This window comes from Eleutherodactylus coqui, chromosome 2, assembly GCF_035609145.1.
Source record: "Eleutherodactylus coqui strain aEleCoq1 chromosome 2, aEleCoq1.hap1, whole genome shotgun sequence".
NCBI classification, from domain to species: domain Eukaryota; kingdom Metazoa; phylum Chordata; class Amphibia; order Anura; family Eleutherodactylidae; genus Eleutherodactylus; species Eleutherodactylus coqui.
In genome coordinates, this window is record NC_089838.1 from 211,270,881 (window position 1) to 211,286,185 (window position 15,305).

The window sequence follows — 15,305 nt, forward strand, 5'->3', positions numbered from 1 at the left end:
CATCTTACAACTTGGACAACCCCTTTAAGATAAAAGTTATACCCTATCAATAGTTTTACAATAAGATTTTTTTTTGAGTGAAGATGGCAATATCTTTTCAATGGCTTCAGATAGCTTGTTGCAGAAAGGTACCATAGTCGGGTTAAACTTGGCTACATCTGTAATTTTATAGTATAACAGCACAGCTAGTGTAACACTTCCCTTCTATTACATTTTATATGCCAAATTTCTGAATTCTTAGAACATGGCTCTATTATATTCCTAAATGCTAATAATCTATTCATATCTTCAACGTGACAGCATGGCTGAGTAAATGGGGGCTTTAAGTATTAAAACTACGCAGCAGAATGTGACAGCAGCAGAGCTCGTCACATAGAGGAACTGGCTGTGCACTATCGTTTCAGCCTCAGTTCCTGGCACAGGAAACTGGGTGAGGAGGTTAGTCATGTTCAGGAAGATGTTAGCACCACATGGTTTTATGTAATGAGAGTTTTTACAGAATTTAGTATGCTACAGCTTTCGGAAAATTAATTTAAAAAAAAAAAAGAGCACACTACTAAAACTGGAGAGCAAATTTTTTCGTATTTTCCATCTTCTCTTGTGTGGTGGTTAATTACTTGGCGACCTTCCCTTTAGCGACACAACTACATAAATGCATTAGGGACACTACTCATTTTGTTCTGCTTACATCTTTGATCTTATTAGGTCACACCAACTGCACTGCACAAGTACCAGGGAAAATAACTCACATTCACTGGGAAATCCTGACAAAGTTCAGCGCTTTACATTTCAATAAACTATTTTTTTCCTGCATAAAATTAAATAACTGATCCTAACATATCTAGGTGTATTTTAGGAGAGTACATAGACCGCAATACCCTTTAAGGAGAGGAGAGTGACTCCATAAGATTCATGGCTGCAGAGAATTCAACATTCTCAAGGCTGGTTTAAACACAATGATTATCGCTCAAAAAATCTTGCGATAATCGTTGTGGGTTTTTTTTAAACGCAGGGTGATCGCTCAAACGCTGAGCGATCACCTTGCGTTCTGAGCGGAGGATGCAGAAGACAAGCGGGGTGTCCCCGCTTGTCTTCTGCATCCAGCTGTTCCCCGCTTGGAGCGCCCGGCTGTTATACAGCTAAGCACTCCGAACAGAGGATGCAGAAGACAAGCGGAGTGTCCCCGCTTGTCTTCTGCATCCAGCTGTGCTCTGCTCAGAGAGCTCGGCTGTTATATAGCCGAATGCTCCGAGCAGGGTATGGAGAACAGAGCTGGACCGCTCTGTTCTTCATACCCAGCCTGTATCAGCTGTATCCCGCTGTGAATCCAATATTTGCTCAGACAAGTTAGTGGAAACTGCCTCTCTTTATAAAAATAAATACAATAAAGAAAGTAGTGGATGTGAAAAATAAGATTCTTTGTCCTAGTACCCAAGCATAGAGTCAAGGCAAGTGGCTGCACCGAACGGCTCCCCCTGCTTGCGAGAATACTGTCATAGTAGATACCTACAGATGCCACTAGGGAACAATCACCGTATACAGATTTATAGGGTTCCTACTGAGTTCAGTATTAGCTTTCTATGCAGTTGGTTGGTTTTCCCCTAGCGGTGGCTGTAAGCAGCCCAAATTATTTCAAGTATGAAGCCTAAAGTGTAGTGGATATTAACTGTAATAGAGGTGCAATATATTTGGCAGAATTCTAATGTAAAATAAAACTCGGATTTAAACGATCATTTGACGCGTCACAGAGACTTGTCAGCATCAATGGAGGTCTGTGAGCTAGAACCAACCCAAATGAACTGATCACTTCTGTTCCACATGATGCTGAAGTCTCCAAACACAAAAGCCCTAATGTCATATAGGGTTTCATCCCCCAGATACCACCCAATGTGAGCATATACGTTGTAGGACCTTCAATGACATCACCAGGGGGCAGAGCGATGACATCACCAGGGGTGGAGCATAAGAATCACAAACACATACATACATACTCTCAGACAAGTGGTCATTAGTAGTTTGATTGAAAACCAGAGGGTGCTGAAGTGTTGGCTAAGCGGCAGTCCCTAAAAAGTTTTTAAATCATTCTACTCATAAAAATAGCACCATTGTGATTAATATTTTATAAAAACTGAACTGATCACAAGAAACCACTCTTAACAAACCAGGATGTATTTCAGTCCTTGGTTCTGAAAATAAAAATGGCCAAGCATCATATGACAGTGAATTAAGGAAGTGAGTCATGTGGGTAAAGCCCCTTACCTCCACCAGCTGCATGAGGTTATCAAAGTATGCCTCCTCATCAATAGTCAGCTTGCCAGATTTGTAGATGATTCGATAATGCTCCACTTTGCCCTCGCAGCTCACACACAGTGTGTAATCTCCAGGATAGTTTGTGCTCTCTCGCACAAGGAACAGCCCAGTTTCTGGAGGGTATAACAATCTCTCCGCCTGTTCTCTAGTAATCTTGCCATGAAACCATCTGCAAGATGACAAAAGGAAAAGGTTAAGTTGCCTTGTTGGTTGAAAATCTTGGTAACTTTATCTAATGCATCCCAATTATTGATAACAATCAGGTAGATGCGTCTTCTATTACCCGCTATTGTGGACAGTAAAATGTGAATGAGAGGGATACAACAAAATCACTAAATCCAGCACTAGAAAAACATGGTAGAGATAAATTATATGAAGTCCTACTGTTTGCTCTTAATTCAGGAACCAATGTGCTACAGACATAAAAAATTCCATTTATGGTTTTTAAGTTATGCTGCCATACAGGGCTAAAGGTTAGAGGAACTTGCAGCAACTCATTCATTATTTTTATATAATAAATGTATGGCCAAACACATGCAATAAAAATACCATATATACTCGAGTATAAGCCTAGTTTTTCAGCACATTTTTTTTTTGTGCTGAAAAAGCCCCCCATTGCTTATACTCGAGTCAGGGAAGGTTTAAAAAAAAAACAAAAAAAAAACACCATACTCACCTCCCAATCAGTGTCTGTGTCCCCGGCGGTGGTGCGGCAAGCTGCTTGAATTCCATTGTTCCCAGTGGTGATGCGGTAAGCGGCTCTAATTCTCCCTGCTGTCATCCCCCGCTGTACTCTCTGCATGGCCCTGTCATCCCCAGCTGTCAACACTGTGATTGGATCAAGTGCCAGCCAATCTCAGCCGGCCCTTGATCATTTACAGCCAATCAGTGAATGACATTCACTGATTGGCTGTGAACGATCGAGCGCCGGTTGTGATTGGCTGGAACTCGATCTAATTACAGTGCTTACTTACACAGTACTGACAGATGACAGAGCTGAGCAGAGAGGACAGCGGGGAGAATTCAAGCAGCTTGCCGCACAGACACAGATCGAGCTGGGAGGCGAGTATGGAGGGGTTTTTTTTTACCCAGCATATACTCGAGTATAGCTCGGCTTATACTCGAGTCAATAAGTTTTTTCCAGTTTTTTGTGGTAAAACTTATTGATTCGGCTTATACTCGGGTCGGCTAATACTCGAGTATATACGGTACATTTCTTAGTTTCGAAAAATCTACTTACGGAATTTCTAGAAATGCCTACATTCTAAAAAAAGCTTTACTTTGGTCAGACATTTCAAATGGCCTGCATCATAATTACTTGTTATATTCAATACTTCGGCACCCAGAGTTATCAAAATAAGGGTCTTGAATTTGCATAGTCGGCTTTAATTATCTTATTTAGCAGGTAGGCAATAATACAACACCATCGCACATGAAGGAGGATGGCTAAATGAATTGGCAACTGTTTTACATGGCTCATGGTGGCCATACACGTTAAATGTATGTTGGCTGAACCTTGGAATCATCTGATATGTATGGGGGTCTCCCAACTCTTTCCTGATGTCAAAGGAGATAAGGATCGAACATTTGGATTTAAACTGCCAGATGCTTTTGGTCTGGGTGAGATTCTTCCCTCCTCACTCAGAACAGATGTACACTTGGCCAAGAGTGTAAGTGGATGGGGGTTTAGGATAGTCTTCCTGCTTTCGTTAATCACTGTACATAATAAACAGATCATGTGAAATATACACAATATCTGTTATTTACAGATATCAGACACTAAGTATACTAATCGAATTATAAGGCACTATGCAGAACACCTATTCGCATCAGGATCTGGTAGACAGGTTTAGTAAGAAATGCCTTTTCCAAACTTTTTATAAAGGGAAAAGGCTTCGGGATTCCTGATTACATGACTGCATCTGATCTTGTTTTTGGCTCCAAGCATAAGGCTTCTGCATGGAAGCACATTAATGATTCATGCATTCATTTTTCTAATATTCACTTTTTCAATGTACAAGGAAACAATGCAGTTACTAACCAATGTGTAGCATAAAAAAACACATACCCAGAAAAACAAAATCATAGATGATCACAATTAGAAGTGTCATGACTGTCAGCATGAGGCACAAATAGGAAGGTAAAGAAGTTTATGACCAGGATTGTAACTGTCAAAGAATAGAAGAGGGTAGAGGAAAAGTGCAGGAGGGAAATGGGACAGAAAAACAACAAAACGGGAGTGTTTAAATGGAAAACAATAATGTCGACAGATTATAATGCCGATGAGTTTCTGGGACTGGAGAGCGATCCCATCAAAAGAGACTTTCTCCGGTCGTAGGGCAAGTTTCCAGAGGCTGCACTGACAACACACATTCTGTCATTTCTGAAGAACTGTCTTATCAGAAAAGTGTCCACAATGAGAGATAAGGAAGTGACAGGTGAGATGCATACAGATCCTGTGTCTCTATAGTGTTACTATCCTGACTCATCTAGGTCTCCATCAATACAAGAGAGCTGCCATGTATCATCGTTTGCTAGCTTTGTCATATTCTAAAACAGCAAAGCTGAAAACTTGGTTGCAGAAATCAGAAAATATGTCAACCTAGTGTGTGCTTACACAGAGTAAAATGGCAATATGTTGATTTTTTTTAAAGATATAATCAAAATCCAATTTCCAAATGTCAATGTCTAATCAGGCCCTGTTCCTAATCAGGACATTTGTCCCCTTAGTGATTCAAATGTTTATTGGCATCTGGATGATAGATTTGGTCTATTTAGCGTTGACAGTTGTGAAGATGTGTATGTAGAGATAGGCAATCTGCATGTATGAATTTCGCACATCTTAGAACTTTTAATTTTAGAAAGCGTTGTGTGTCTCATGCTCCACACAGATCAGACAACCACAAAATTGAACTTTTATGCATTTTTCATGTTCTGTTTTGATGCCAAATTGTACCAGCAGCGAATGGGTTAAACCATTGGCATATTGCATACCGTAATAACATACACACATGTAATAGCAGGCTTGTTTTATTGGATGGGCCGAATTAAAAAAAGAAAAAAAGGCATGCCTTTATACAATGGACAGTTTTCTCTGTCTGCTATGAAATTTGTTAGATGCTGATAATGAGCATATAGTAGCAATCTTGGCAAGTCAACAAGTGGGCAGCCTTGTTATATACTGTAGCAGAAGAATGATTGTAAGCATTCATTCTAACAAGATGTGTAGCACTCTCATTTATGCCACATATACTTACGGCATTAGACTAAGCTTTGTCCCAGCTTTTACTCCTTCCCTCTTTTGTACATAGTTGGCAGGTATAAAGCCAACTTGGCCAACTTTATTCTTTGCTTTGTACCAGTTGGGATCCTGCATGAAAGCACAGACAATTATATAACAAAGTATCAGGAAACCCTACATTATATATGCACACACAAATTACTATTTTATTGGCAGATTCCATGACTTTCAGCTGGATGAGCGAACAATATGGGTGCTATCAGACCATATTGGCCATCCATCCTACAAGGGAGTAGCAGTACTGGACTTTTATTCTTCAAAATGTGGTGCTCCATGTCTGTCAAAATACCATTATTTTATAGCCTAAGGGCTTATTTACACGAGCGTATATCGGCCGGCGTTCTCATGGCTGCCCGATATATGCTTCCATCTAAGCAGTCCCCCCCCCCATTCCCTGCCCAGCTTTCTGCCCCTCTCCTCCACTCCGAGTGGTTTGCAATGGGAGTTGAGCTAAGCTCCCATCCTCCCCCTGCCCCTTGTCCATAGCCAACAATGGGAGTGGGCGGGACTAGCTCTGCCCCCATCCTCTCCCATTGCAAAATTCTGGAGTGGAGAGGCAGAGAGCCGGTGAGGGAGAAATAAGCCCTAAAGATGAAGGTCCACCTTCACAAGCATTTCCCAGTGTACGGCTAAAGAATACTACATAAAGCAATAGACCTGGTTGGGTAACAGGCACCATGGACATGACCTCTCAGCTTGGACTCACTTCTATGCCAAATCAATAGCGGCATAAAAGAAAATAAATTACTGTATGTTTTGTGTATGATTCTCTGAGTTAACAAGAAACAGAATGGTGGACAGATAGAAGACAGACTCCCACTCTGCCTAATGAAAGTGATCAGTAAGGTCCATTGTTGGAAATCACAGTCCTGGAAGCAAACAGAAATATATTGGTAAGACGAGACCAGTTAGGAAAAAGGCATCAAAGAGCAGTGGCCAATGATTACACAAGGTTTGTATATCCTTTTTACAAAAAGGAACAGACTTGTACACTTTTAATAGATATTATCAATGGTTTCAATTTGATCAGCTGCTACTAACAGGTCTCTTGTCTGCCACAGCATTTCCCTAATGGAAGCTGTAAATCTGCCAATATATGAACTTTACATGTAACTCAATGACCTATACCACAACACCTCACAATAGTGTCCCCTCAGGGGCCCATCTGGTGCATGTCCAACTACTGTCCAGAAGCACATTAAACTAACAGATGATTACCTGTTGGCCTCTGGTCCCCAAAAGAGAATTTGTAAAATACAAAGATGAGATCATGTACAGATGAAATTACACCAGTAAGTCCGTTCATACAAATAACTATTCCAATATGAGGAACCTCAGACAAGTTGTTCATTACTATACGCAGCAGTAAAGATGGTTGATCCAAGACATCATGTCTGAATCAAGCAAAGCCCAATTCCCCTTCATCCAGAACCTTAACCCTTTCCAATCCACTGTCTGACGTCCAAAGACATTCTGATTGAAGGCGGTACAGCTTCTGATGTCGAAAGACGTCCGGCACAGTATTCTTATTATTGGCCGCTCTGTTGTTGGGGGCCTCTCTAGCATGTCCAATACCGCAGTACTGGCTCTAGCCATCAGATGGCGCCATTGTATAATGGCAGAAAGAGAAAACCCCCTAGGAAACCCTGAATCCAAAATTGGATTGCAAAGGGATAACTATGAAAAATTTGACAATTTTTATGTCAATGATTCAAAGGGGCTGCCTATTCAAAAGAGTCCATATGAGGCAATTTTCTTATACAAAATTACACGAAAGCACTGCTTGTCAACACTGTGTATATAGTGTATATTATATACATACACATATATGGTGTAATTAATTCAATGCTAAATTTGTGGACCATTTCCTTTCATAGAAATTTAGGAAAGTTTTAAAATGTCCTATAAATATATATTCTAAGCCCCTACTTATCAAAATTATTAATAACTAGGACGTGGAATGCAGTATATAGCTTGATTATTTTATCATACTAGTGATGAATAGCCTAATGTTAGCATTTTACTACAGTAAATGTATCACTTAAACAGTCATATATGAAGGAGTCAAAGTAAAGTTTGGGAAAAATTGAGAAGTCGGAGGTTTGGCTTACCGATTCCACAGTCCTGGTAGCAGACAGCAGTCAAAAGCCTTGCACCAAATTTTGCAACTTTTAGGTGTCAAAATCTGGCGTAAACTGCTTAAAGTGACCCTTGGGGTCTGGAGAAATGAAGATGGCTAAATTGCTCCTTGGACTACCTGAAACATTGGCAGCCTAAGACACTACATGCTGCTCTGGCCGGTCAGCACTGCTCATGGGGGCAGCACTGGTTAATCAAAGCAGGTGTAGTGTCTTAGACTAATGATGCATAGTAAGCAGATGGTCAAAGGCATACAGGCTCGGAGGTTCGTTTTAATAAATTCCCTCTAATATTTTGAAAAACATAAATATACTTTACATGCTGACAAATTCAGCATTTGCTTTCTCATTTATTCGCATTATTACTGCGCTTAGAACTGCTTTTATTGGAAACTGAAAATGCATGCAGAAATTGCAGTTTTTAATTTGGCCATTTCTCTACTACAATTAAGGCTTGCTTCATATGGGGCGGAAATCCTGCGGAATGTCCACAGCGGGACTGCACGTAAATCGCCAGAGATTCCTACAGTGGAGAGGCAGCTTCAAATCCTTGCCGTTCTGCGTGTTTGAAGAGGCTTGTCACCTGTTTTCCGCTGCAGGAATCTCTCCCCATAGAGAGGGAAGAGCCTGCAGCGGAAGCAGCGATACAATTGACATGCTGCGTTTTTTAAATTGACACAGCATGTCAGTTTCAGAGCGGCTTGGCCGCAGCTGACTGTCCGCAGCCTGTGGATACGATTTTTGCAAATCTCGTGCACTGTGCTGTTTAGTCTCAGGCTTAAGACAGCAGGCAGAATCGCAGCCTAAGGCCTCATTCACAAGGGCTACAAAATCATCGCTATGTTTTGTAGTCTGCAAGAACCCATTGGAAACAATGGGCTTCACATACATGCTTTCTGTAACGATGATTTTGTAGCCCGTGTGAACGAGTACTAACAGTGACTTTAGGGGAATCCGGCAGCAATAAAAAACAGCAGGACCAAAGAGTGCAGAGCTCTGTGTTAGATAATGTGAGCAGGATGTAGTTAGAATCGAATTGTCAATATAGAATACCATGCTGACAACTATAGGAACACTCTTTACCCTGGTCACAGCCACAATAGTCAAGACTTCTCCTTTCGTAAATGGAAGGTCCTGATCTGTTCTCCTCTGGAAGTCATAGTTAGCGACACATTCTGTACCAGCTTGCCAAGGCGTCTATGGATTCAAGGAAGAGTTTTAAGTTAATTATTTTAAGAAGTTAATATCAACAATAAGACAGTTAGGATTTCAGTTGAAAGAGCCATCACTGGTATGAGCTGCTAGGATACCTGGTGGAGCTCTGGAATATATGACCCTATATTATTTAAATTATTTGACCACTTACTATAAGATATCTTACTGACAGCTGCAAAGCTGCTAAAATAGCAAATCCAGCAGTACTTACTGGTCTTCAGCCCCATGATCCAACTCTGCAGCCCCAATGTCCTCCCGATCTGTGTTGTGAAATGGACACGATGTGACCACAGCCAATCAGAGGCTGCAGCACTACCACCAAATGTCCTGACATCAGCGCTCACATCCTGGGCACCATGATGCCAGGAGTTTGTCTCAGGGATGCTGCAGCCTCTGATTGGCTGCAGTAGTCATATGGTGTCCGCATCACAACAAATACTAGGACGACAGCAGGGCTGCAGCTCTGGATCGCCAGGGCTGAGGACAGGCGAGTACCGGTGGATATGTTATTATAGTAGCTGTGTAACAATCTATTAACATGCATAGGGAAAAAAGAAACCGTGAAAGACCTTAAAACATACAAAGGCATACAACATGGAAAAAAAGAACTAATGAGGGTCGTCAACTAATACCACACCACGAATACTACCACACCACCCTCAGCCGTGCCCTGGATGAAGTGGCACCACCCGTGACGCGAGCCGTCAAACGCAGACCACGGCAACCCTGGCTCACGTCCCAAACGCGCTTCATCTGGCAATGCTCTAGGTGTGCCGAGCGGCTGTGGAGAAAGTCAAAGCTGCCGGCAGACTTCCTCCACTTCAAATTCATGCTTAAAACGTATAACCTAGCCCTTCACCATGCCAAACAAGTTTATTTCACCTCCCTTGTCTCCTCACTATCCCACAACCCCAAACAACTCTGAGACCTTTCACTCCCTCCTCAGCCCCAAGGAACAGGCCCCTACGACAGACCTGACTGCTGGAGAACTAGCTGCCTATTTCAAAGAAAAAAATCGACCACATTCGAAAAGAAATCTCTGAAAGCTGCATGGCTAGCCCTGATCCCAGTTTCATCAGGACTGCACCCAGCACCTACTCACTATCTACGCTAGAACCAACGACAGAGGAAGAAGTCTCTAGGCTCCTTTCCGCTGTCCGCCCCACCACCTGCGCTAGCGACCCTCTCCCCTCTCACCTCCTCCGCTCCCTTTCCCCAGCTCTCATTACTCACCTTACCACAATCTGCAACCTCTCCCTAACCTCTGGCACTTTTCCCTCCTCATTCAAACACTCTATTATATCCCCTCTGCTTAAAAAACCAACCCTGGACCCGACTAATGCTGCCAACTACCGACCTGTCTCAAACCTCCCCTTTATCTCCAAATTACTGGAACGCCTGGTCTACTCCCGGCTTACTCGCTTTCTCTCTGACAACTCACTCCTCGACCCCCTCCAGTCTGGCTTCCGCTCTCTACACTCGACCGAAACTGCCCTTACAAAAGTAACAAATGACCTGATGACTGCAAAGTCGAGATGTGATTACTCCCTACTAATCCTCCTTGACCTGTCTGCTGCATTTGACACTGTCGACCATAATCTCCTTCTCACTATGCTCCACTCTATTGGTCTAAAGGACACTGCTCTCTCCTGGTTCTCCTCCTACCTCTCTGACCGCTCTTTCAGTGTTTCCTTTGCTGGTTCTATCTTTGCTCCACTTCCTCTTGCTGTCGGGGTACCCCAGGGCTCAGTCCTTGGTCCCCTTCTTTTCTCTATCTATACTGCCCCAATTGGACAAACCATCCACAGATTCGGCCTCCAATACCATCTCTACGCTGATGACACCCAACTATACACCTCCTCTCGTGAGATCTCTGGACCATTCCTCCAAAATATCACTGACTGTCTGTCCGCTGTCTCTAACACTATGTCCTCCCTTTTTCTCAAACTAAACCTCTCTAAAACTGACCTCCTTGTCTTTCCACCTTCTAACCGACCGCCCCTCAACATCTCCATTCCAGTGTCTGGCACCATCATAACCCCCAGACGGCATGCCCGATGCCTTGGGGTCACACTGGACTCTGACCTCTCCTTTGCCCCCCATATCCAATCTCTGGCCCAAACATGCCCCATGCACCTCAGAAATATTGCTAAAATACGTCCGTTCCTAACCACGGACACGCTAAAGACGCTCGTGGTTGCGCTCATCCACTCCCCCTTGACTACTGCAACTCGCTACTCATTGGCCTCCCCCGCACTAGACTCGCTCCACTCCAATCCATACTAAATGCAGCAGCTAGACTCATTTTTCTATCCAGTCGTTATTCAGACGCCTCTGCATTATGCCTGTCGCTGCATTGGCTGCCCACCCACTGCAGAACTAAATTTAAACTCCTCTACCTCACTCACAAAGCTCTGCATGGCGCTGCGCCACCATGCATCACCTCCCTACTGTCAGTACACCACCCAGCGCGCTCACTCCGATCGGCTAACACCCTCAGACTAAATGCCCCTGTAATACGAACCTCTCATGCTCGCCTACAGGACTTCACTAGAGCAGCACCCATCCTCTGGAGCGCTCTACCCCAAGGCATCCGGACAATTCCCGATGCACGAAATTTCAGACATGCCTTAAAAACGCACCTCTTCAGGGAAGCATACCAAATCTCCTGACCTAGTCCCTCGCCCCTCCCTATGGTGCTCCACCCTGTTTGCCTTCTGATAAATGATCTGTACATAAAATTTCCTATTGCCTGTGTTCCCCAACCCCTGCACCTCCTGTACCACCCCAAACCCATTTGTGTCTAACCCAATGTATCTCACATTGTAATTGTTGCAATTGTATTGTTTTGCATTTATCCATGCCTGAAAGCGCTGCGGAATAAGTTGGCGCTATACAAATAAAGATTATTATTATTATATATTATGTTTTTTCCAAACTACTACAATAAAAGTGCTAATACACAAAAGTCAGTTTTCTTTCCACTTTCCACTTTTCATACTTCAGTTAACTGAACAAAAGATTAAAAGTTTGTTTACATGTTGCAGTTTTGCTGCAGATTTGCTGCAGATCTTGATGCGGATTTCACCTCTTCATTTGAAAGGATGAAATCCGCCATTAAAAGCCAATTGACATGAAGCAGCTTTAAAATCTACAAGTGGATTTTGTCCACGAAGTGTGGATAAGGCTTCTAAAATCCCATTCACAAGGCTTGTAATGTAAATGCTGTGGAAGATTTGCAGCATTTCTATGACCTGTGTGAACAGATCCTAAAGGAGGATTCCAAGTGAGGGAATATTGTTAGGCTTATACTCTCACCAGAAATCTCACAGAATATCAGGAATGAATGCCCCCTACAAAGAGTTTTGAAAGATGTACTGTATTCTTAGTTAAAATAAAAATTTTAGTAGTAATGAAATCATATAGAAAAAACAAAAACTGCGCCCGTTTATTGGTACCTGAAATGGTGAGGTAGAAATCATGTGTAATTTGTAGCCCTCTCCATTTGAGACTTGATCCATTAATAATTTGGCATGGTTTACGGATAACATTGTATTTGAAGATAAGGGTGAAACGTGTAGGAATAGAAAAGCAATCTGTATTGTTTGATGTCGTGAGTATTTGATGATAAAAATATATTTTGCTTGTAATTTTTCATTTTAGTGGTGGTACTTTTTGTTAATACTTTTTTGAAATTATTTTCCTTTTTTTCCTGACCTGGGTATCCAGTACCTCTCCCTCCTACCTTTTCCCCATTTTTTAGTTAGGGGAATATAGGAAGAGGCAGGTCAGGTCCAAGTGTGAATAAATCCGATGTGCATCAATTGCAATTAACAGAACATAGTATGTTAGGCAGAGTGAAGACAATGTCCATCTAGTTAAGCCTGTTTCAATCCAGTACAGAAATCCATAAATACGCTAGTCAAAAAAGAACCTTTAGGCCCCAATGCACACGGATGGATTTGCATTGTGGAATCCGGAGCAGGCATCCGCAGGCCGGCACAATCGCAGCACAGATAAGGAGAATCTGACCCAGCCGTGTGCATTCAGCCTTAGAGAAGTGCCTTCTTAATGAATAAAATATTCTATTTTATTTTCATCTATTAAACAGGCAAAAAATACTAGCAGACTATACTGTTCTGCAAGACAGAGACAGCAGAAACATGTCACAACAAGGGTATCAGAGGAATAAGGTTATGGGTAAAAAAAAAAAAAAAATCCTTATGGAGCTGTGGACTAAAAAAAAAAAAGTTAGGAGAAAACAAAATCAGAGAGGCTTGAAACTCACCTGCACCTGCACAGACATTTTGGGAGTGATCTTTGCAAGGGAGACTCAGTCACGGTATTCTGCAGAGTATCATCAGACCTAAAAATAAGAGAACAAATCAGAATTACACAACAGAAAATGTATTTAATGTGTATAAATAAAGAACACCATGATATAAACTAGACATGCTCAGCATTTCCATTTTTGTCCACAGTTTTTAAAAGACACCAAATTATTAGTATCTTCTATATTACTTCTTGACTATAAGGACCCTATACCACCAGCGGTGCATCTTTTATTCCATTTTACTCACTAAAATGATACATGGCACAACCATACAATACACCCTATAACACCAGGGTGAATATCCTACCATTATGGCAGCGCTACAATTACAATGTTGAGCTCAGTACTGCTGCAGGGTAGATAATAGAGAGCGCAGAACTCACAGTTCATGACGTTTTCAACACTCAAACATCCTCTCGTGCATATGATTAGACCCAGGATGGAGAATTCCCAATGGCCCTAAAAACTTTGCTGCTGGCACCTAATTTTTGGTATGGTAATCGTTACTGCGTGGATACTAGATAAGAAGGTGGGGGGTGAGGAGGGGGTGGGGGTGGAACAGTCCGGCCTCTGGTCTCACTAGCTCTTAAAAGCCATTTATTCTCAAAAAGTAAAGCAAAAATAGCGTGGTACCATGCCAGCCAGAAAGACCTATGTGATGAATAGCGAAAGGGCCACATAAACCTACTGAAGAACTATAGAAGAACACAAGTGTGCAGCCATAGTAACCATTTACTGTCATATCTCAGACTGCCCATGTTCTTCCCTTCTATAATCATCACTATCGTCAGAGGTAAAAGTAATATCACATGAATAATTAAGAAATGAACACAGGGTGAAAAGGCTTCTCATTATCAGTTCCCCAAAACATTCTAGACACCTTAGCTACAAGCCACAGTACAGGAAGTGGAATCGGTGCGCAGGGTGGAAAGTTTGCAGACACCCGCATAGATGGCAGTTTGATTTTGTACTATTCATAGCAATTCTACATAGACGTATGAGGCTTATTGAGTACCTAACAGAATCAGCAATCAGGTAAATCCATCACTTACAACTTCTGACAGCCAGGAAAATGTACAACAGCAACCTACACAACACTGTGGGTATTCTTAATAGGAACCTAGCATCAGAATTGTATGGCATGGTACTGTAGAACTTGTACACCGCATTCCTAACATGCCCTTATTAAATATCGGTACAAGCTGCATGTAAATCACTTATCTGGAGTCATCGGAGCAGTGCTGAAGTTCTAATCCCACCTACTCCTCCTTAATTGACATACCATGGGCATCTGACGTCAGCGCTAGCTCTGTTCCCCTCGGTACTACACTCCAAGCGTGCGCAGTGAAGCAAAGTGTATCCAGCTTGGCTTCATTTGCACATGTACCAAATTTGGCAAGACTTCACCAGTGCCTCTGCACGGATGTCAAATGCACAGGTCTCTTTCCAGCACAAAAGCTTGTTACCTTCCAGGGACTCTAGAGTTATAACTTTTTTTTTTTTTTTAAACAATCTCAGAATTCCTGTATCCTAATTTGATGTACTTTTGCCTAAAAACAAAGAATTTGCTATTTCGCTATTTTTTCAGAAAAGGTAACCCCAAAGTCCTATGATTGGGACATACGGATGTATAGAGAATCTCTATGTAAAGTTATAACCCACGTTTGTTCCTATTATTTCTTATTCAGATTAATGGATAAACTGCACATACACCTGCATGGCCAAGACAGCTGCTACAAATACAAACTATATTACAGGACTACATCTTAGCTAATGTGGTTGGGAATACATGAATGTTGTAGGAATAAAGTACAGCACAATATACTACAGGATCAAAAAAAGAAAAACCCATAACAAGGTGGTTGGTTTTTTTTTTGGTCCTGTAGAATATTGTGCTGTACTTTATTCCTACAACATTCATGTATTCCTAACGACATTAGCTAAGATGTAGCAATTTTGCATTATCATAAAAATCAGATCCTTTACTACTGCATTTATGGGTAGGTTT

At 41.9% G+C, this 15,305-nt stretch overlaps 1 protein-coding gene across 1 annotated transcript in view; it reads right to left on the minus strand.

Moving 5' to 3' along the window:
• The window catches only part of CSK (C-terminal Src kinase), a 69,813-nt gene that overhangs the window by 19,460 nt on the left and 35,048 nt on the right, over nucleotides 1–15,305 (minus strand). The window contains exons 2-5 of the mRNA XM_066592405.1: nucleotides 13,253–13,330; nucleotides 8,833–8,946; nucleotides 5,568–5,680; nucleotides 2,260–2,479 (exon numbers count right to left, since the gene is read on the minus strand). Of these exons, the coding sequence (XP_066448502.1) occupies nucleotides 2,260–2,479; nucleotides 5,568–5,680; nucleotides 8,833–8,946; nucleotides 13,253–13,270 (465 nt within the window). The 5' untranslated portion in view covers nucleotides 13,271–13,330. The remainder of the gene's footprint in view (nucleotides 1–2,259; nucleotides 2,480–5,567; nucleotides 5,681–8,832; nucleotides 8,947–13,252; nucleotides 13,331–15,305) is intronic.